We start from the raw sequence: 23,943 nt of genomic DNA, 5'->3' as shown, positions 1-23,943 counted from the left end.
TAGCTTGACTCATCAAAAAATGTGATTTGGAAATCTTGGACATTCTGAAAATCAGAAGTTAAATCCCTTTTCTTACTGGAAGGAATGCATTGCTTTCCTGTGAAGCTGCGCTTAGAGCAGGCCTTTCCTTTATGGCATAATCCCCACAGTCATGTGCACAACAAGAACTTCCGATGAACAAGCCTGACACCATGCTTTTTTTCCAAGTTGCCATGGGGAAAATCTGCGCATATAAAAACACTTCCAGAGGAAACATCTGCCCTTTTTATGGTCACAAGAGTTCATGATGAACTGCAAAACTTTCAAAACAAGTTCAACATGGTGTTTCATTTCCTTTATATCCTTTTATTTGGTAAACTCAGCAAAACTGCTTGAATAAGTTCAAAACTACATGACTACAAGATCTAACGGTCTTTTCAAGAAAACATTGTAAACAAATGTCAAGATGTGACCCTGTGAAGACTTCCCAAAACTGGTGCCAGGAGTCTAGCGGTCCATCTGAACAAAAGGCTCTTATACTTAAACAGATATACGTGTGTTTGCTATACCATATATCAGCAAGAGAAGATACGACCTCTCCTAGAAGGTGTGTGATCTATGCCAGAACCCAATGAAGAGGAGTGAACGCACCCCCCTCTTCATGTTACACAGAGTTGTTACAGACCTCCTAGGATGAGACATTCTTTCAATCTACAAATGGTTACATACTTCTAAGCATATATATAAATATATATTTCTGGGCATAAATGACAATCCAACAATACAAATCTAACAAAAACACTTCCACTTTGGTAGAGCTGATGGTGTTATAGGAAGGAAGACTAACTGATGTGCTGAATCGGTGGCAAAGATTAAGAGGTGTGGCCCAATACTATTGACCGAAGTGTCAAAAGAAGAGCTTCAAGAAGACTGTTCCTAAAATCTATTTATAGAAATGACAATGAAAACTTGCCTGGAGCTCAGGCTGTGTTGAGGAATAAATGTGGCGACACTAAATGTCAACTTTCAAGTTCACTGGAATTCTGCAAACACATTTTTTCCTTACAGTGTATGCCCAAGTATGTTTGCACACGTTTCAATAAATCATTGCATCTATTTATCATTAATATATAAAATATAAATATGTGTAGTTCAGGTCTCTTGCGCAGCCCTGTAGTTTATAGATAATATATTATAACAATGTAAGCACACCCCCTTTAATCCAACCCTAAGTAAACGCTACACTTTCAACAAGCGCTTCTTGATGACGTAAGTGGCTGCATTGCGCCTGGCGTTGTCCTTGGATACGGGATTTCTCCTCTTAGCTTGTTTCGCTAAGAAGATTGGACTCCGTCTTTGCTCGCTTGGCTGATGTTTTGTCGGTGTAGGCTCACAGAAGTTGCCTCTTAGTATAACCGATAGGAGTGGGACAGCATGAGCGGTATCGACTACAGCGTGTGGGACCACATCTACGTGTCAGACGATGAAGATGTCACGTGCCCGTTCGTGGACACTCCGAGCTTGTTCAGAATGAGACACCGGGTCAGCAGTGACAGTAGTGCTAGCCGTGAAGTTTGGAGTGCTACACCTGGTTAGTCTTCCCACTAGTAAACCTGTAGTAGCAAACCGAGAGGGAGTAGACAGTTTGAGCAGCCGGTGTTACTTATGTGTAAATATACAGCGGATATACGCAATTCGGCTGCAGGCTTATTTTAAGCCTTTAGTTTCGTAAAGGCAGCCACCGATAGAGAAAGAAAAAGCAACGCTGTGTGTGAGATAGTGAGGTAATTCTGTAAAGTTTTGGGGGGTTTCCATATACTTTGCTGTTGGGTAACATCAGGTTATTTTAAAAGGGGAAATTACTTGAAATCCTTTAGCATCTGAAACATGGTAAACAACAAGGCATTTGAAGGAAGAAGGCAAAAAAAAAAAAAAAATACTAAAAGAGGAAGACAGCTCTTAAAGAGAAGTCCACTGCCAAATTAACAACAACAAAAAATGTTTCCAAAGTCAAAAAAAGAACCACTAGAAGAGATTAAAAGTTTACTTTAAATGATCAAAACATACAAATGAAACCTGCAGTGTCATTTAACAGGAAATGTAACATGTAGCATGTAAAGATCTGCTCCTGATCTCCAAAGTAATAATAGGCTTTCCTGGAGCTTTCAGTCCCCTCCTACACTCTGCTTGATGAGCTTTTCCTGAGCTTTCTAATGCACTCTCAGAGTCTTCATCTCTTTAATGGTAAACACATTAAAAGTATGCTCATCTAAAATGTGTATTGTACACTGAAGAGATGTCACATGTTTAATGTTCGACAGCAGTTTTACTTCTCTGCTTTTCATTTTAAGTTTGAAACGCATGCCAGGATTTTGAGAAGAAAATTAATCTAAATGACATTAGTTAGAAGGTAAAAAGGAGTTTGTGTAAGTAAGATTAAAGTGCGTTTGCTACAGTAACACTGTTGGTCAGACTGTGTCTGTCTGTGGAAACTGGCTCTGATAAGCTTATCTCATTGTTACCGTAGAAAGTGAAAGGTTCTAGAGAAACTTTCATTTCAGTATTTCCCTGGCTTCTGTTGCCTATTGTGTTTGTTTTTTTAACACTTTACAGTTTGAAACATAAAAACTTTCCAGGATAACGGGAAAGTTTTTACATTAACACCACTGTGTTTGAAATGTTAACTGTGGAGAAGAAAATTCCAGTTAGATTTTTTGAACTGTGCGACTGTATAAATGTGACCACATCATGTAAACTCACTCATGCACTTACACAGTGTCAATAAAGCTCCCAAAAGTCAAGGCAAGAATTTGTTCAGAGACTGTTGAACTCAGACTCCAGTTGGAGTTCAATGACCTTGTTTTCCCGTCTGCACTGCAAACACATTTAAAACTAAAAGAGGCCAAAGGGCTGTGAAACAAGCTCTGAGGTCTCATGATTGCAGTTATTTGTCACCTTGTTGGTCGCTCTGTAGATTTCATTCTTCTGCGTAAGCTGAGCCAATCATGTGCTACCTTTTTCAGTCAGGAAGGAACATGTCATGGAGACACATGAGATATGTGAAAAAAAATGGCAACACAGCTTCTGTAAATAGAACATTTCAGCAGTCAGTGCACTCTGTGCTGCTGTTTATTTTTAATGTGACTGCTTGCGCTGCCAAAAAAAAAAAACCCAAGCACATGCAGTTCATCTGTAAGGTTTGGGCTGCAGTACAACCTTGTACTAAAGTACCACTCAACAGGTTTCCATAGATATTATGTTCTGTTGGACACGAGTTACCATGGTGATAAAGCTTGGTTGAAGAGCACCACCTTCGACACAATAACAACTCTTAACGGTAGATTCACACAGGGAGAAATAAAACAAAATAATGTGATGCTATAAATATATCCAGCTGTTTCTATGTGCAGTGTTGAGCAAAAGTCTGAATCTGTGCCTTTGTTCTATTCAGGTATGCTTTTACTGCACTGGCAGTGTTTTTGAGATCAGTGTCGTGGTGAAAAATGAAGCCGATAGCTGAACTGCAAATGAGTGAAAAAGCAGTTAGTGTCCTAAGAAAATCCTTTAAACCTTTAAGAAATCCTGAAGAGCTATTACTCAAGACCACTTTTAAAAAGGACAAGAAACTCTGGCCCCTGGAAGCAAAACATAAAGAAAAGAGTAGTAGCCCAGCACTTTTTTCACTGTTCTTTTAAGCCTGTTATTAGCACACAGTACCTTTAATATAACGGTCAACCAACAAATCATCAGTGCATACACACAAGCACTACAGATATCACGTTAGATATACTAAAAAGAAACGTGTCAAAGCCAAAACTGTAGCAACCAAAGCACGGCCGTGTCATCTCAATGATATTCTTTTTGGCAGCGGTCAGTCAAAGAGCATACAAACATGCTCGTTTGCTCTTCTTTTTAAATGCAGTCGTGCGCTACCAGAAGTACCAGATATTATTCTTGACCACTTCACCACCAGAAGTGGTCAAGAATAATATAATCTATAATCTATTATAACACAGCTCAGTCTTTCTTTTTTGTGGCTCAGAGAAAATATTGTGAGGCAATTTAAACTTATTGACCTTTGATCTTTCTCCTACATCAGGTATTGATTTTTTCTGTAGTTTTTAAATTCATTAAAATTCTTTAAAACTACAGAAAAGCAGTACCTGATGCAGGGAACTGCATTTGTACTTTTTTCCTATTATGCCATCTTTAAAGTGGGCCTGCAAAGCCCTTTTTCAGCTTCAGCTTTTTATTCTTAGACTTTGGAAGACTAGCTTGACATGATTCATAGATTAAAAATTTTCTCATTGACCATAAACGGCACCTCACTGCGTCCACTTCCTTGCTTTAAAGTCAGATTTCATCTGATTGGCTGCACCATTAAAAGCAGAAGGTTTAAATAGCTGGTGGGTGGGGCTTATGGTCTCACTGCCAAACCTACATGCCCTAGGTAACCATATTAGGATATCATTTGTCTTTGATAACAAACAGTCTGAAGTATAGTAAAAAACTGCCAGAGATTGAGCGATTAAAGGCGTGTCAGCTCTCTGGGTTACATACACTCACAGTGGGCCAACATTAAATTTGACACATTAAACAGGATACTTCTTATTTAAATATACTTATTGTATGTTTTCTCCCTACACAGTGTCCATATAGCTCTTGTCTTGGTGTCCCTGTTTCACTTTTAAATCACTTGTGCTTTCAGCTCGGTCTCTGCCTCATGTTTATTTTACTTTTGTCTCTTTGCTCCCGTCCACTCGGGACCTCCACAACAGAGCCGGCTGGAGAAAATGGTAGAGTTTCAGCAGAGAGGGGAAGACCTGGAAACCAGCTTTGCAGAATGCAGGAGGCTATTAGAGGAAGCCCAGGGACGACTTGCATACCTAGAAGAAAGAATGAGGGAAGGAAGTGAGGATAAGGAGAGGGAGGCTGAGCTGAAAAAAGTCCAGACAGAAATAAAGAAACTGAAACAGGATGAGAAGTCCTTTGAGAAATTGCTAGAAGAACACCAAAAAGAAGAGAAGAAGCTGCCCTGGAATGTAGACACTATCAGCAAGGATGGTTTCAGCAAGGTAACGCAGGCCATCTGGGCCGCAGGATTTGTCAACTTTTCAGTTTCCTGATTTACATGTTGTCTTATCTTACTTTGCAGAGTGTGCTGAACTTTAAGCCTTTATCAAAGGAGGAAACTGGGGAGGAAAAGGTGGGGAACCACAAGAACTTTCTGAGGAAGTATGGGAAAGAAATCAAACTCTTTGGTAAGTGAGCTGGTTGTGTTTGTTGTGTTTCCCCCTATACTCCCACACAATGTTCTGCCTCACTACTTCCCTTATCTCGCTCTCTTCCACTGCTCTCCTCCTCCACCCGGTGGAAAATACGTGTCATTCGGAGTCTACAAATACATTTTTACTCATTGTCCCAGAGGTTCCAAAGACACTAAATTTATCATGGGCTCTGGACAGTCCTGTAGCTACAAGTTGTTAAATGTGTTGTAACGTGCAGTTTCTACTGATTGATAGCTCCATGTTCATAAGGTGCATGTTCATAAGAAACACTGAATGAGTGAGCTTCTTTACAGTGACAAAAAAGGGGATGGTTTACTGGTCTGGCCCACTTAAGATCACAGAGAGCCGGATGTGACCTGCTCTAAACCGACACAGCTTTTACTTGCAGTTTACTAACAGGATATAACCAATAAAAATTTTTTTTTTTTTTTTTTGTGTCCCGTTTGGATCTTTAGCCATCAGAATTGTTGTCTTAAGGCCAAGAAAGATGCCAAGCGGATTTATTTTACCAAGTGGATCATCATGGCCTTGCCATATTGGTCCATTTGATTGACCTTTATTAGAATTATGTATTTATTTTATATTCAGTTGCTACAAACGGGACAGGACAGGGAGAAAGAATGAAAGAAAGAGAGGGAGAGAAAGAAAACCAAAGGGGAGAAGAGACGGTGAGAAGGGGGGGAAGAAAAAAAAAAAAAAAAAAAAAAAAAACACCTCGGTCACCTGTATGGAGAAAAAAACAGAAGAGAAAGCAAACAACAAAGAGCAACATAGTAAAAAAAAACGGCACCATCACAATAAACTAGCTAGCAGTAGATATCAGTAGATACTAAATAATAAACGATATTGTGCAGCACGCAAGATAGACAGCGCACAATGTGCTTTGAGGCAGCAGCCAAGAAAGCTGTAGTCCGCGTCTGTGAATACCCGTGTGTACGCCTGTGTGCATACCTGTGTGGATCAGCATGCTTGCATTCCAAAGGTTTCTCCATGTAACGATCTGCTAGGGAGTGTGGGGGGGCCACAGCCCCGTCCTCCAGGGTATGAAGCAGGTATGGAGGAGATCAAAACTCCAGACATCCAGAGGCCCCCAGAACACAAGAGACCAAGGAAGACCAACAGAGGGGCAGCCGCGCCACTGTCCCAGAAAGAGCTGAGGAGAGTCCCAGATGAGGGCTCACTCAGCAGCCGCGGAGCAGAAGCCAGGGGGAGTTGCAGTGACGCGCCCGTGAGCTCCGCCGGCAGCCAGCTGTGCCTGAGTGACCGAGCCCCAGGCCGAGAGGCCGGGGGCACCCCACCTCCGAAGTGGCCCGAGCGAGCCCCAGGCTCCAGGCCCCGATAAGCGGCCGTCAAGGAGTGAGCCGGTGTGTACCCGGACGCCCACCCCCACACACAAAGAACCACTAACGCACCGATGTCTGAGGGAGTCCGCCACTGGCAGAGGAAGTGGTGGTGGGTGGAGATAGGCCTCCAAACCTCGGAGGGCCTGAGATGTCCCCAGAGAGGTGGCGTCTGATACCCAACCTGACATATAGACACAGACATACAGGCACACACAGATACAAACATCCATTCCCACCCTCATGCTCTCATATGCACTTACTGCACCCAGACCCAGGTGGTGTTACCCTTTTCCCTGCGGTGGGGAGAGGCAGACCGCCCCGACTCCGCAGCAGCAGGGAGGCCCCACACTCCAGACCGCAGTCGGACGGCCAACTCCTCCTAGCCCCCCCGCTCCAGCAGGCCGCAGAGAACGGGGGTGTGAGAAGACTCCAAACCTCCCTCCGCCCGCTCATTGTAGTGTTGATGCATGTGTGTTCTAAGGTGCAATTAAAACCCAGGAGGGCTTGGAGCTACCTGCCAGAGAGCAGCAGGTAAGCGCATGGTCCCTCCTGCTAGCCCTCAATGTCTACGTGTATTTAAAATTGAGAGGTGGGCAACGACGCCAGGGGTGAGGTGTACACCCTGATGGTAATTTGGACTCCGTGTATCGTGCCCACCCCCAAGATCCTATATGTATGTGTAATGAGAGTGTGAGTAATGTGAATGTCTAAGTTGTGGGATAAAATTGAGGCAGAGGCAGCCAGAAGGGGACAGAGGGGGGGGGTAGCCTCCTCTGCACCCTGGTGACATACCCCTACTCCAAGGCCCTGCATGTGTGGGTGGTTGTGGTGCAGCGGGAAGGGGGAGGCAGCTGGAGATGGGGAGGGAAGGAAGGGAGGGGCAGGTGACCCCTCCCTGGGGCCAGCTCCCCCGCTGACCCCAGTAGGCACTCCCATACTCCGCGACCCGCCAGGGAAAGGGGGCCCAGGCCCATCCAGACCGGGGCCCAGCGCAGCAGCGACCCCCGGCCCCGCCACAGAGAAAACTGCACCCACCCCACCATCCACTCATCTTCCAGACTACATGAGACAATAGACGCCCAGGCTGAGATCTTCCTCCACCTCTCCTGTATCTCCCCCTCCTGCAGAGAGTTCCTGAGGAGAGGAAAGCTCCTGCAAGGTGTGACAATCTCCCCCACCAGTTGAAGAGCCCCCCAGGTGGCTCGACGCACCGGCGGCACCCTGCGCCAGGGATGGGCCCCCATGCACCCACCCGCCCACAACACCGGCAACACACAAACCAGGACCCAAGGCCCCGAGGCCCGGCCAGGGCCCCAGCCCAGAGACGGAGCGCCCCCAGAACCTCACGCCCATCCCGGACCCACCCAGGGGCAGCCAGGCTACCAGGTCAGTAACCCACGTCCGTCAGCACAGACCCTCCCCTAGCCCCGCTGCACGCAGCCACGAGGAAACAGTCACCCGAGAGCCAAAAGAGCCCCCAACCGGAAATGACCGCTACCCCGGGTTGAGCCCCCCAAGGAAGATGCCTCCGGGGAACCCCCCGACGCCCTAAGCTTGTCCCTACCCCCACACCAATCACAACAGTGAAGGCGGGACCAAACTATGACCCCCCACCCCCACTAGGTGATGGAGCTGATCAAAGGAGCCCAGAACAATTGATCTGATGTGGTGGCAGAGGCTGTGTCAAGACTAATGTAATCTAATAGATAATTTCTATATTGGTTAGAATTAAGATTATTTTTATTTTTCCAGTTCATGAGGACTGTTTTCTTGGCTATGCATAGGGCAGTGGAAACCATATGGGCGATATTCTTATCTGAAGTGACATTATCTAATTGTCCGGTGAATTGGTTTGGCAGTGTAAGCAGTTGTTGGTAGACGTAAAGCCCATCTTCAGTTCAGTTCAGTTCATTTTTATTTCAAACATTTCAAACATGTGCCTTCACAATCATTACAAAATATCATTCCATTATTTGTTTGAAAAGGAGTAGGCTGAAGTATTTACTTATTTGTCCCTACCCCCTCAAGTTTTACCTCTCATTCATTTAATTTTTTTTTTGTCTTAAATTAAACAAACAACATATGAAACATATAAACATATGAAGTAAAACAAAACATAACATACATAAATCAAAAACAAGAAATTAGCAAGCCCCATCTTGAACATCCGATGACCTGTATAGTGCACTCTATGTAGTATTTTGTATTGTATTAATTGTAGACTGGGATTTTTAATCAATTTAAAGGTTTTTAAGCATACCTGAGACCAGAAGTTTTGGTCTAAGCTGACTGATAAATCTGCTTCCCACTTTGCAATAGGAAGGGATATTGATTCATCTAATTTAGAAAGTGTTCTGTATATTTTAGATAATAATTTGGGGGATTTAAGAGTAAGGAAATGTGCCGCACTTGGTGGTGTTTGTAATTCAACTTGACTGAGGTTAAATTTCTTTTTTACTATGGATTTAATTTGTTGATATTCTAAAAATCTTTTCTTGTTGATCCCATATTGTGCAACTAGTCTGTCAAATGGAATAAATTCTGTTCCCTCTAATATATGTTCTAAGTATTTAATTCCTTTACAACTCCATTCTGGGAAATTAATCATATTATTGTTTTGTAATATGTCAGGGTTATTCCAGATAGGTGTACGTTTGCATGGGATTAATGAAGACGCCGTCAATTTTAGAAACTCCCACCATGCTGTCAGAGAGAAGCTGATGTTGATACTTTTAAAGCATTCATGTCTTTTGATGTTTGAGCTAATAAATAGTAGGTCTGAAATCTCTAGATCCTTGCATAGTGCCTGTTCAACATCTAGCCAGGGCTCATCTAAGAAGGTATGTTTTGACCATTCTGAGATGAACTGAAGCCTGTTGGCTAAGAAGTATTGGTGAAAATTAGGCAGATCTAATCCTCCTCTATCCTTGGTTCTTTGTAGCGTTTTTAAGCTGATACGCGGGGGTTTATCTTTCCAAAGGAATTTGGAAATATATGAATCCAGAGATCTGAACCAATCTTGTGATGGTTTGTTAGGGATCATCAAAAATAAGTAATTTATTTTTGGCAAGATCATCATTTTTATAGTGGCGACCCTTCCCATGAGTGATATGGGTAAAGATTTCCATCTAGTCAGATCGCCTTCTACTTTCTTTAGAAGTTGGATGTGGTTTAATTTAGTTAAGTCTGAAAGCTTAGGAGAAACATTAATACCTAAATATTTAATATTTCCGGATTGCAGTGGGGCAGGAGCAGTTAATGGGGAGAACTGTAGATTTTGGCCAGTTAATTGAATAATCTGAAACTCTTGAAAACCAGTTTATTAGAGTAATTACCTCAGAGAGGTTGGTTTGTGTGTTTTGCAGAAAAAGCAACACATCATCCGCATAGAGACTGATTTTATGTTCTATGTTCTTACATTTTATGCCCTTAATTGTTGTAGCCTGTCTAAATGCTGCTGCTAGAGGTTCGATAAAAATTGCAAAAAGTGAAGGGGAGAGTGGGCATCCCTGTCTGGTGCCCCTCAGGAGACAGAAGCTGGAGGATGTCTGGTCATTTGTTCTGATACGAGCTGTTGGGGAATTGTATAATATTCTTATCCAGTTTATGAAAGAGTTTCCAAAACCAAATTTGTGTAAAGTTGCGAATAAAAATTTCCAGTTAACTCTGTCAAATGCTTTTTCTGCATCTAGAGATAATATTATGGTTTCGATGTTTTTATTGTATGAGTAGTCAATTAAATTAAGTAATCTACGAGTGTTTGTTGAGGAGTGCCGACCTTTTATGAAACCAGTTTGGTCAGGATGAATTAAGAGGGGGGTTATTTTCTCTAATCTCTTTGAGAGAGCTTTGCAGATTATTTTAAGGTCTACATTTAAAAGAGAAACTGGACGATAGCTTGAGGGAAATAAAGGGTCTTTGCCTGGTTTTAGCAGCAGACTAATGTTGGCAGAATTCATATTTGGTGGTAGTCTGCCATTTTCCTCGATTTCCTGCAACATTCCGTGGAATACTGGTGCCAGAATTGTCCAGAATTCTTTGTAGAATTCTGCAGGGAAGCCGTCTGGACCTGGAGCCTTATTATTGGGCATACTTATCAGGGCTTCCTGGAGTTCACTTGGCGTCAGTGGCGAATCCAGTTCCATTGCTTGACTGTCTAGTAATTTTGGAAGAGTTACGTTGTCAAGAAACAGATCAATTTCATTTTTAGACGGGTTTATTTGTGGTGAGTATAAAGTTTCATAGAAATCCCTAAAAATGTTGTTTATTCTTCCAGGGTCATATATTGTGTTCCCCGATAAATCTTTAGCAGCACATATAGTTGTTTTTTCTTTATTTATTTTTAACTGGTTAGCTAGAAATCGACCTGATTTGTTACTGTGTTCAAAATTCTGCAAGCGAAGTCTTTGTATAAGGAATTGTGTTTTTTTATTAATAGTTTCATTTAATTCTAATTTTGTCTTGCGTATTTTGTTCAATGTTTCCTGATCTTGGTCGCACGCGTAGGCTTCTTCTAGTGATTTGATGGTTTTTTTCTAATTCCTGAATATTTTTGTTTTCTTCTTTCTTTTTGTGTGATGAGAAAGAAATTATTTTAGCTCTCATCACAGCTTTCCCTGCTTCCCATAGAACAGAAGCAGATATTCCGGGAGTGTCATTAAAGTCTAAATATGAAGTCCATTCCTTTTTAAAATATTTAATAAAGTCTTCATCTTTAAGCAATGATGTATTAAATCTCCAGTTTTTACTTGGCGTAGTATTATTCTTGTGCATTAGTGTTAAAGATACAGGAGCATGATCGCTGACAGCTATAGGATGAATCTCAGTGTCTGAAATGTCACACAGCAGTGAGCTGCTGACCAGAAAATAATCCAGACGAGAGTAAGAGTGATGAACATGCGAGAAAAAAGTATATTCCTTACTGTTGGGGTGAAGGGAGCGCCATGCATCGCGAAGGCCAAAGTCGCTCATATACTGTTTGATTATATTTGTGGATTGACAATTGCGCTGAGTTCCTGTTGTGTTGAGCCTATCCATGTCTTCATTTAGTCCAAGGTTGAGGTCACCGCCAAGAATGAGTGTGCAATCGAGGTGTTCAGAGAGTGTACTAAAAAATCCGTGGAAGAATGAGGGTTCATCAACATTTGGACCATATATACTTTCAATACATAGTTTTTTGTTCAATATTGATAGATTAATAATTAGAAATCTACCCTCTGGATCTATAACTGTATCGAGTACTGTAAAATTAACATTTTTATGTATTAAAATTGCTACTCCCCGTTGTCTAGAATTATAACAGGCTGCAAACACGTTAGGAAACTCAGGTGTTTGAAGTTAGTTTAAACCTGTGACAGGTCTGTGAGTTTCTTGTAATAAAACAACATCTGCCTGTAGTTTTTTAAGCTGGTTAAATATCTTTAACCTCTTTCCTCTTTCCAATTAAATTTTTTTAAGTGTGGATTTCCTGTTTGTAAAATTATGCTTGGAGTGACATTAACAGGACCACACCCAGTAAAATATATCCTGAAGGGACTTCCACTCGCTCAGATTGCCTGCTGATTAAATGCCTTCAGCTTTTGTGTGCCAGAGTTCTTCTGAAACTAAACAAACTGGGGAGGGGTCATGGAGAAGGAGGGTGTTGGGTCTGTGTTTCCACAAGCCCCGCTAATTCTAGAGAATTTCTTTCATCATAGTTAAAACAATGTACAAATGGTAAACATAAAAATGACAATCATTTAACAATTCACTCTAACAGAGGGAGTATGTTTTTAACTGCGTCACATAGAAACGGATAAAGAGTAAAATTTAGTGTGTCCACACACTTTCTTAAAAAGATTCCCCTTTTCCTATCTTAGAAGCTGTCGATTTTTACGACTTATCTTATCAGCCCATATTAATGTTAATAATTATTATTGTTGTCACAGACTTAATGGAGTTCCCCTTAAAATGGGTTGTGTAAGCAGTCAAATATTTCTAAAAAAGGGATGAGTTGAGTACCAAGAACAGCAGTGATTTCGCAACTGGAGCCAGTATTTCAGTAACTGAAAGCAAAGGACTTACAAAGTGTTTGCTTTGTAAGTCCTTATACACACTGTTATACACAGTATACACTGTTACTGTAGTGGGTATTCATAACAGAGGTGGGACCAAGTCATTGTTTTGCAAGTCTCAAGTAAGTCTCAAGTCTTTATCCTCAAGTCTCAAGTCAAGTCTCAAGTAATGTCAGGCAAGTCAGAGTCGAGTCTCAAGTCACTGGTGTAAAAGTCCGAGTCAAGTCACAAGTAGGGCTGGGCCATATTATACCGTTCACGGTAATACCGGTATAATGTTAGGCAACGATAGGAAAATGAAATATCGCGATAGAATGGGAGTAAAACGCGCATGCGCAGTGCCTTTGTTTTCATACGCACATGGCCGATTGTTGAGTGAAACAGATGAACCAGAATTGGTTTGTAAAAATGGTGCAACTTCCGTGATGTGGAACTGGTTTGGTGTTTGTCCGTCAGATACACAACAAAGCACATTTTTTTGCAGAACATGCAAGCGGCCGTTGTTATTGTCATATTTGTCGGACTAAGATGCTCTTAAATCTGGGAGTAATCTGGGTCCTAAACTCCGTATGCTTCAGGTCAAACGAACACTGCAGCATCACTGAGCGTTAAAAACTGTCTAAATTCTTTCATCTTTAATAAAACGATCAGCATTGCTGCTTTACCAGGTCTAACTATAAAGTTTAACTTCCAGGCATCCATGAAAACAAAAGTTATTACATTTAACGGAGTTAGAAGTTAGCAGGAAGCTAGCGGAAGTTAGCTCGCTAGTTTCGCTAGTTACCTAAGCATGATATTGCATGTTCTGACTGAGAGATTTCTGAAAAAAAATCAAACGTACAGCTCTGCTATCACTTCCAACATAAATGAAGACAGGAAACTAAACAGCAGTGACGTTTGTAGGGTTACTGAAGTTGGGCTAGCTGGTATATAATGATGTGCTACGTGATCGCTAGAGACAAAGCTATGTTAGCATAACATAAACAGTGAAGCTGGAGGACGAACACTAACACTTTTCCACTTATAAAAGTTAACGTGAAGGTTCTTCATGGTTAGAGACAAATGCAATCGCATGGCAGGATGCTGTAAACGGACCAAACTTCAGTCAGGAGAACAACTGAGATAATCCATCCACAATACGAGGTTAGTCATTAATATACTGCAGCAACATGGGAATAGAGCAGCTGCCAGAGAATTCAACATTAATGAATCAATGGTACAGAAGTGGAGGAAGCAAGAAGAATGAGTTTAATAAAGTTTGATTTATCTGACTGCTTTGTTTCACTTAATGTGCCTTATAATCCCGTGCACCTTATGGTCCGAAAAATGCGTACTGCACACTGCAGTTTAATGTTGCAAAGCACCTATTTTTAACTTCAGTGGATATTATATATGGTTATGCTCAGGATATGTCAGCCCATTTCTACTGGAAATGCCTTTTGGTTAAACTTTCAGCAAGGAATTTGCATTTGCACTGTTACATTTTTATAAAGCTTTAATGTACATAAAAACCAGCTTCTTGTTTAAGTGAATATAAATGGAAGGTTGTCTTTTTGCGCTAGTAATGTTGTGGAGTTGTATTTTGTCTCGCATCAATTATATCGTCGGTTATATCGTTATCGCAAATTTTCAAATATATATCGTGATAAATATTTTTGGCCATATCGCCCTGCTCTAGTCACAAGTCTGAAACTTTGAATTTCAAGTCCTTTCGAGTCTTTAAAAAAAAAAACAACGAAAAAATAATGTTGCAGTTATATGCTAAATGTAAATATTAGACCATGTAATTTTAAAATCTGTGTTTTTCTCAACACATGACAAAATAGTGAACTTAGAAAATATACACAAATTGTGAAATTGCACCTCTATAAAATGCAGCTCAATTAAACCTAGCTCCAAGAATAATTTTCACCGACAGTTCTGAGATAAGCTGCATGTTATTCTTGGATGCGGTTGTAGGACCAGCTTTAAAATCGCATGACAAAAATATACACATTAAAAAAAACTGTATCACCAACGTAGCCTGGACAACATTTGCTAGTTAGATGAAGTCAGCTATCTCATCTTAGCATATTTATATGCATATTTATAATCATACGGTTCTTGGAGTGAGTGCACACACTCATGAAGTTTAGTAACTTCAGGTCACTGCAACAAGCCCAGGTACAGTTTACCGACGGATGGGTGCAGGACCTTGAACTGCACTGTGTAGAACGAAAGACCATCGTACGTATCATAAGTTTACCAGTCTCACAAATTGTCGTCATAAATACACATTCCTTAACCGTTTATTAATAGGACCTTTGAGCTCAACGGTAATTAATTAGTAGTGGAAATAATTTCTGGTAGCGTTACAGAAATGTAGCAGTGACAATAAGACTGTATGCTGTAATCGTACTGGGCAATTAGTGATACAAAAAACCTGTTTTATCCTGTGAATAAAAGTATATGTTTTTGTCAATGTACCATAATAACAGAAGCGAAACGCAATATTGTGTCAGGACAATTCACTATTTATGCACAATAAACAAAGGAGCATAGCGCGACAATTTCTGTTCAGCGCCAGACTTGCTTGTAACCTATATCACCAATTATGTTAAGAAAAATGACGTATTAACTACTACAAAACTCTGACCTTCGTGTAAATGCTTGGAGCAGACTAACCTGTGAGCTGGAGTGTTCTGGGATGTTATATTTGATCTTTGAATGGCTGCAATCCAGACCATCCGTCGCGTCTTTGTTACTTCGGAAACATGGCTCGAACAATTTCTCTTCAACGACGTAATCCGATAACAACCGATCTCTTTACCCGTCGGCTTCCCGTGGCTGTCATGTGACCGGCTATTGCAGTTAATCATACAACGGCTTCTTGACATTTTTGTGTTTCTTTTTATCGCTGTATAACTGATTTTAATTGAAAGCCTGCGCGCGCTAGTACCGCTTGCCACGAGTTCCCAGAATCCTTTGCGGTTCTACCCGTGAATAACGTCACATTTTCAATCTCTATATAATATGCATGTTAGATTTTATATTTGGGGTAAAATATCAAGTCTTTTCAAGTAAACCGGTTCAAGTCCAATTCAAGTCCCAAGTCATTGGTGTAAAAGTCCAAGTCAAGTCACAAGTCTTAGAACATTTTTTCAAGTCAAGTCTAAAGTCATAAAATTAATGACTCGAGTCTGACTCGAGTCCAAGTCATGTGACTCGAGTCCACACCTCTGATTCATAATAAACATGGACAAAGTTTCAAACAATGAAGTTAGCATAGGAAAAAAGCTCAGGCTTTACGCTGCTCTGAACATTTTTCATACTCTTGCTCCTGATGTCACTGGCAGCGGATATCCCAATACTGTTTATTAAGAGCACAATAGTGGCTGTGAGTAGAGATGGCACGATACCACTTTTTTATGTCCGATACCGATACCGATATCATAAATTTGGATATCTGCCGATACCGATATGAATCCGATATAGTGTTTTTTAATCAACAAAACTGTTTTTTAAAATATCTTGCTGCATTTTGCAAGTCTGCAAGTTCATACTCAAGTTTAAAACAACAACTACACTAAAGCTATTCTGTTATACCTGTATACAAAAAAAATATTTCATAGTTCAGCAATACTAATCAATCTAATAAACTTAGACCTACACCATCCTCCCTATTCTGGTATTTTAAAGAGTACTTAGCGTAAATATTAAGCAACCTAACTAATAGGGTTCCAACTCCCAGCAACAACAAAAATAAATAAATAAAAAATAGGGAACCACCCCTCACGCTCCACCTCATGATGCTTAATCAACGTAATCAACCTTAATTTGATGCAGTGTGAAAAAAAATGCACAGAAATCAATTATTTTTCAAGAAATATTAAATAGATTCAACATCTTTCTTCAACAAAATTGCAGACTGCACAGATGGTACCTTCCCAAAGGAAAATGTACTATAGCTTACTAGGATATATATATTAGACTTAATAGTCACTATGTACAGTAATTGACTTCTATTCATTTTACATCAAATTAAAACTTTGGGTGTCAGATAATTATTTATTAAAAGCTAGACATTTTAAATGAGAATAAGAAAGAAAAGTATGTCTTTGTGCCCCCTTTTCCCAGTTAATGCCCTATCGGCCCCCCTGGCTAAACTTTGCTAGATCCGCCCCTGCACAGTTACCAGCCGTCAGCTACGTAGAAAAAGATCCTGGTGTAGAAAGTAATATTAAATAAATTGTAACAACAGCTTATCAAGCTTAAACGTGCTGCTGTTGTTCAGCCGCTGGTTTGCTCTTTCTGGCGCAAAGTGGACCAAAAACAAACGAGAGACAGACTCGCGACAGAAAAGCCGATCAGCTGATTTAAGCAGTTTCACGATTGAAGTAGCAGCCGGAGAGCGAGAGGCAGTCGCTCGTTAAGCTTAACGTGGGAATGCTTTACAAACATTCAGAGATGGACTTACACACTTGCTTTACTTCTCTCGGGGATAACTTTGTCGGAGATGAAATGCCAGGTTGCTAGCGAAGCTCCAAATGCTATCCAGACCACCGACAGGTCCCGCATGCCACAGCCGCTCTATCACGTGATGCATACTGCTCCGACGTTCTGAGGCGAGTTACGGCGTGTTGCAAGTTTTGTGAGGTGCTTTCGTGATATTTAATGGATCGGATTACATTTTTTATTTTTCGCCGATATCCAATCCAGTAATTTAGGTCAGTATCGGACCGATACCGATACGTAATATCGGATCGGTCCATCTCTAGCTGTGAGCAGAAGAAATAACCAGCTGCTATGTTTATGAGAGCAGCTATTCAAAAGGAAGCTGGCTAAAATAAAGGGGAAAGAGCATTTTAATGGTGGTGACAGTGGGTGAGAAGAATTTTCCTGAGAACTGACAAAGCAATGAAAAGAAGTCCAAGATCTCATTTTGTAAGATCTAAAAATATTGAAGCTGATCTCTATTTCCATTCTTTTTTCAATCATATAACTTCTGGAGATGTGCTTGTGCTCAGCATAATGCTCAATACGATGGCGTCTTCCAGGGATGCTGCGGCGCTGGGATGACAGTCAGCAGTATCTGTCAGACCACCCGCACCTGGTGTGCGAAGAGACTGCTAATTACCTTGCTGTCATCTGTATCGAGTATGAGATAGATGAGGTGAGTGCAGTGAGGAGCGTGTGAGTGCGTGTTGAGGTTGAAATTCAGGCAGGTAGAGCCTTCAAAACTCTCAATATGCTTGCAGAAACACGCCCTGATGGAGCAGGTGGCCCACCAAGCCATCGTCATGCAGTTCATCTTGGATTTGGCTCGGACGCTGAAAGTTGACCCAAGAGGCTGCTTCAGACAGTTCTTCTCAAAGATCAAGGTATGCTACTTAAACATGCCTTACTGTGCAGTCGCTATGCTCAAGAGAATTCAGTCATTGTCATATGCGTGCATGTCCATGTCAGACTCTAGATAAGTCGTACCAAGATGCATTTGAGCATGAGCTGGAGATGCTAAAGGAGCGGGTCCGCAGTTCTGCACAGACTCGTATGGAGAATGCTGTGAAAGAGTTGGAGGAGGAGGAAATACAGAAGAGACTGGGCCCAGGTTGTTTGGACCCTGTAGAGGTCTATGAATCGCTACCAAAGGTAGGCCATACATGCAGACACACTCTGGAGAGAGTTTTGGAACAGCAGTTTTTCATGCAAACTTCCCGCCCCCAGTCTCTTTCCTTGCTCTCTGTTTTCGTATCCCAGAGTTTGTAGCACACTCTCTTTGTTTTTCAGAATAATTCATGGGGCGTGTTTAGAAAGTCAAAGGTTCCTACACACACTGTAAGCTTCTGCAACATTTTATGCAATCGCACACTGCAGCTAAACACCTCACTGTCTTGTTGTTAAATTGCCTCAACTTTTAAACATTGTTAAAGTGTCCTAACTGTACACAGTAGCTCAGACGCTTTGTTTTGGTATACCAGGTGAAGCTAAAAGCCCAGAAAAGTCAAAACTACAAATTAGCTCAGAGAAGCTGTAATTATCCAGTGAGGAGTGGCTAGGAAGTGGAAGAAGAAATAACAGGCTTTTGAAGGATGGACGATGCAGTCTTCTTAAACGTAGATATATTTAGAGAATATAGCTTCTCCTTAACTATTTAAAATTTAACACATTCACACAACAAAGACGAGCTCCTCCTCCTTCATGCTACACTTGACACATGCTAACCCTGTTGTAGTCATAAAGTAAAGGCCTAATTATCCATGCAGTTTATGTTTTTTATAGATAATTACAGTCCTGTTGTTGGAATGTATTGTTCCGGCGTTCTCATTGGATGGATTGTTTATGCACCTTTACTTTAGCTTCACTGACGTTGTGTTTCACAGCCAAGGTTTCTTTTCAAAGACTGAAAGGTCATTAAAAGTCCCTCTCATCTCATGCCATAAAAAAGAAAAGCCTTGTTACTTTGATAATCGTGTAGTTTGTGCAAGTGATCGTGTTGCCATTTGGATAATCAGGTGAGTCGGTAGAATAAAGGTCAGCAGAGTGGACTCCACCTGTCAGACGTGTGTGCAGTGCAAGGTAAACACTAGCAGGTTTACATATGTGCTTCAAATAAGTTATGCTAACGTTTCCTTCTGTTCAAGAAAGCAAGTTCATATTAATATAAAAGGAGAAGAGTGATGAATTTATTGTCTCATAGGAGGTAAAGAGGAGCTTTCATGAGAAGAACATTCAGATGCTGCAAGAAGCTATGAGCAAGCTGGACCCTGAGGTGTGTGTGTGTCTCTGCCTAAAATAATTTATAGTCATTAAAAGCGGCCTGATCAGAAAGTTTCTGTGTTTGTTCTTGCTGTCTCAAACTGTTGTCACCATGTTTTTTCTGTCTATAGGAAGGAAAATACCACCTGAAGAGGTGTATTGACTCTGGATTGTGGGTCCCTGATTCCAGAGGGGATGAGGATGGGGAGGAAGATGGGGACCAGGAAGAGGATTAATAATACTTTATTATAAACCTAGTCAGTGTACCGACTGTGTGTTGTTATATAAGTGTTGTTTCTGGCTGCTTAGTTTTTAAATGTCTCCATGTTAAACTAAATCTAGTCAATTAACTGCATATACATATACTGTGAAATGTGCATTGTATATTTTTTAATAAAGGAGTATTTGAAGGTTAGTTTTAAAGAAGTATTTTTATGAATCAGTTCTTATTATTGTTACTGACAGTATTGACAGATTTATCCCTGCTGTTAATCATCTTTAAAAAGCCAGTTCTCTCAAACATGTTAATACAATCTATGTTTTGAAACTCTATAGTTACTCAGGATGTACTTTTAGTTTCACAGTTGTAGCTGGGTCACGTTTCTCTGCAGCTTATAAAAACACTCTTCTCTCTCAGTATGAACGCTTCATGTCACCGTCCATGTCAGGCGTAAAGAGCAGTTTTTTCTGCTTGGTTGTGTCTGTTGTCCCATTGTGGTCAACAGCGCCACCTAAAGTCGTATTTGGGGAAAGATGGCCGAGGCGGTGTGGTCGACAGCTTTTTTGTGATTGTTGAATCTTAAGTTCATTAAAGATGTAACTGTTAAATAATATATCAACAGAGAATGAGCTGGACACATGCATATAATCTTTATTATTTAGTTAACTTGAAATAAAGTTAATTCATTAATAGATGTGTCGATTGTTGCATTATTTTGATTTATTTATTTATTTTTATTCTTGCGAAACTTCATTAAATTTTTTTATGTTTTGGCAACATAGCTTTGATAAACTGTCGTGCCAGTGAAGCACCATTGGACTGGATTAAATTTGAATTTAAATATCAAGCTAAAGGCACAAGTTAAATGAATAAAGCAAAAAGAAAGATCCTGTACAAACACACATTTTATAGATTTATTCCAGTGACTGAAAAGGAAGTTACACTATATGTTACTCAAGCTCAACAAGTATTGAGTTTAGGTCATAAAAAAGTGTGCTGCTTTGAATTTAAAGAAAGACGTTTAACAGTGAGCAGGCTTATTATGCACTGATGACATCATATGAAATTTTAATACAGATAAATTTAAGTTTAGGGCTTTATAGTTCTTGAGAACATCAGCAGCCATCTGTGCTAACTCAGTGACATGAATCCAACATCTTTGTTTTTAATCCTCTTTCTCCATCTTTACTTCACACAGTCTATCGCAGCTTGTGTAATACCCTTCATAGCATGACAGAGGGCACTTTGATGCTTCACTGTTATCCCACACCCCACCCAAAGTGACATCAGATGGACACACTGAAACAAGAAAAATAGAAAAAAATCACTTTAAAAATAAAGAAAAGTTTACTAGAACGTGTTTAAGCTGGTGTAAGTTTATCTTGCTACTACTATGATTTTTCCAGTTTACAGTGACGGACACAAGACACAATATTTTATGCATATATGCTTGTTTTTATGACAGTGTATCATTGGTATGATGCACCTTATACCATAATACACCATATTATAAGTAAGTTGAGCCAAATATGCTGGCTCTTATTCAGCTATGTTTGAAACAATTCAGATTGAGCGCCTGAAAATCTGTGGAAACATTATCAGTTTATTGCTGCTTTTTGTGGGCTTTTGTGGTTAGGTGCGGACATTTCAGACTAAAACTGGCAACTGTTTTTATTTATGATCACAAAGCTGAACACAACATTGCCGCTTTGGACATATATTAAGTAAACAGTTTGCTTGATCAACGATTTGATGTTTTAGTCATTAAAATGTTGAATAAAGTCTCCAGCCCATTCAGATCATTTTCTCTTTTTTGACAAACTGACATTTCAGCTCGGGTTTTGCTGCTTGTGTCTACTCTGGAGTTTCTTATGCTGTATTTGTCCCTGGAAGTCTCTCTTACAATAAACTGAGCTATCTATCTATCTATCTATCTATCTATCTATCTATCTATCTATCTATCTATCTATCTATAAGACGTTTATTGCCATATATGCTGTAAAACACAGTGGTTATGTGGGCTCCTTCACACCAATACATAACATAAATTTAATCTTATGATATAATATTGTACCTTACAATATAAAGCGGCTGTTTGTTGGCTGGTGCTTTATAAATAAACCTTGGTTGAAAATTAAATAAATACAAAAGATACAGAAACAGTGTATTGAGAACTGTGCTGCATGCCCTTGAATGGCTGTAAAAATAGCAAAGAGGCGTGGGAGGAAAAAAGGAGAAATGAATGCTTATTGTGATCTGTGGGTTGTTGTTTTTTTTAATATGAGTGGTTTGTTCCAATAAAAATGTGCCCTGTGTCGTGGGTGTGTGTGATGGAGAGCGATGAAACTGACTATTGAAACAGAGGATCAGTGTGTGGCTGCTAATAAGATGGAAAAAATAGAAATAGACAGGAGTACCGATGGAGAGAGGAGGAGGAGAGGAGCGGAGAGTGTTGTATGGGATTAATGGACATACTGTGCGTCTGTGCAGGAGGAGGGAGAGGAGGGAAGATGGGCTTCTCCGTGGAGGCTGTGGCGGTGGTGGGAGGGGGGGTGGCTGGGGGAGACCACTGAGGCAGGGGAGAGGGAGAGGAGAGAAAGGGAGGGAGGGGAGCTGGTAAAGCTACGGATATTCATGAAAACAGCAAGTGTGTGTGTGTTTTTTTCTTTCCCCCTCTAGCCGTGGCGATACACCGCTATGTCTACAGAAAAACAGAGGGAGCAGGGGAGAGAAGGAGAAGGCGACAAGTGAAAGCAAGAGGAGGCGCAGCCCATCTTGCTGTTGATCTTCAGGCGATCAAGGTGAGTGTGATTTTTTTTCCTACATCCTCCAGTCTGTGTGTGCCAGTGTATGTGGACATGTGTGTGTATGTGTGTGTGACACATACCTCATGCAGTGTGTGCAAACAGTCATGACAGCAGGGGCATTCCTCATATGTGAATGTTTTCAGCATGTGCGCGCTCGCTGTGAGAGAACAGCAGGCTGGTGGTTGAGCTGCATATTGATGCATAGCTGCTTGGTTTTATAAGCTGCTTTATCTGTAGTGGAGGTGGTATTGGTTTGCAGCTATTGCGTGTGTGTGTAAAGGCTCAAATGCCTTGATTGTCTGTGCATATATATGTCACTGTGTCACTATGCATTTGATGATTTCTCCTCTTTTGTTTTGGGTATGTTTTTCTTTCATTTTGTTTTGTTTTTTTACCCGTGTGAATCTGTGTGGACGCTGCTGTGTGGAAGACCCATCGCTGAGAGGGTGTGTTCATGGTGACCCTTGATGAAAGTCTTCTCCAGCAGCTCTCTATGTGTGTACCAGCTCCATCAGAAACACTCTGATATGCTGAATCTGTCCCATCCAATAGAATTAGGTCAGTTTGGACTGCTCAGAGTAATTATATAACATCAGAGAGCTTTTTGGTGTTGCAGTATCTGCTCAGAATTAGCCACACTGTAGGTACGGCTCCAGCAAGGCCAATCAAAACACGTTGTCCTCGCTCTGAGTTATTTACCAGTCAACCAGCCATGTCTTGAGAGTTTTGTTTGGAGGCTTTTTTTTTCATATATGAAATTTGTATCATGGAAAACCACTCACATCTTCTGTAGTACTGTATACATGAGGACAAGTTTTTCCAATTTTATGATACAGCAAATGAATTCACTGAAATAAGACAGGAAAGAGTATTTCTGTTTTGTTCTTGTTTTTTAAAGTCTGTACATACTAACACTTAATTTCTGTTTTCTCACAGGAAGATTTTTTCCAGGATTGACTCTGGCAGATCAAACCAGGATGTTTGGACTTCTCAGACGAGGTCATGCTTGACACGTCTTCCTAAGCAGGATTTGGATCCAGACCATGACCAGTCATATTGTGGATGATTGACCTGAGAAAGGAGAGGACCAAATTTCTCTGTAATCTCTTTGGAGTTTGGATTCTTAATTGTTGGGAAATTGCCTTCATGTGGAATCAGGTTAACAACTGGGGAACATCATGCAGACAACTCTCAGAGCTGGATAGACGTTTTAGAGAAAGGGGTTTCCTTTGGCAACGGCATCATGAACCCTGACTGAGATGTTCATTGGCTCATCTGGCCAAAGCAAGACAACATGGAGTGACTTTTTTTCTTTCTTCTGCCTTTGACTTTGGAAAACAGACAGATCCAAACAAAGGTCAGCGGCCTCGGTCTGAACCTGCAGCCTTTGAGGGCTGCGTAAATGCTCCTTTACTGTTCTCCACCACGCTTTACTTCAACCACCTGAAGACTGAGGTGCAGAGGGAGCGCGAGTGAGGCGGTTGGCTGGCCGAATCCGCTCCAATGGGGGCCGGTTGT

The 23,943-nt window shown here is 40.8% G+C and overlaps 1 protein-coding gene across 1 annotated transcript; it reads left to right on the top strand.

The window, feature by feature from the left end:
- The first annotated feature begins 1,409 nt into the window (after positions 1 to 1,409).
- On the top strand, positions 1,410 to 19,634 carry LOC146630222 (hsp90 co-chaperone Cdc37-like). Its single transcript, XM_085355669.1, has 8 exons — positions 1,410 to 1,521; positions 4,758 to 5,054; positions 5,135 to 5,240; positions 17,700 to 17,815; positions 17,901 to 18,023; positions 18,109 to 18,291; positions 19,340 to 19,411; positions 19,530 to 19,634. Exons 1-8 carry the CDS (start codon positions 1,414 to 1,416, stop codon positions 19,632 to 19,634), a joined length of 1,110 nt encoding a protein of 369 aa, XP_085211795.1. The 5' UTR covers positions 1,410 to 1,413.
- Positions 19,635 to 23,943: the final 4,309 nt, after the last annotated feature.

Source organism: Diplotaxodon limnothrissa, linkage group LG6 (genome assembly GCF_057381915.1).
Source record: "Diplotaxodon limnothrissa isolate DT_005_m linkage group LG6, D_limnothrissa_male_GT1.1, whole genome shotgun sequence".
Taxonomy (NCBI): domain Eukaryota; kingdom Metazoa; phylum Chordata; class Actinopteri; order Cichliformes; family Cichlidae; genus Diplotaxodon; species Diplotaxodon limnothrissa.
Note: the sequence above shows the minus strand (reverse complement) of the source record. Positions and strands in the feature narration are given on the sequence as shown.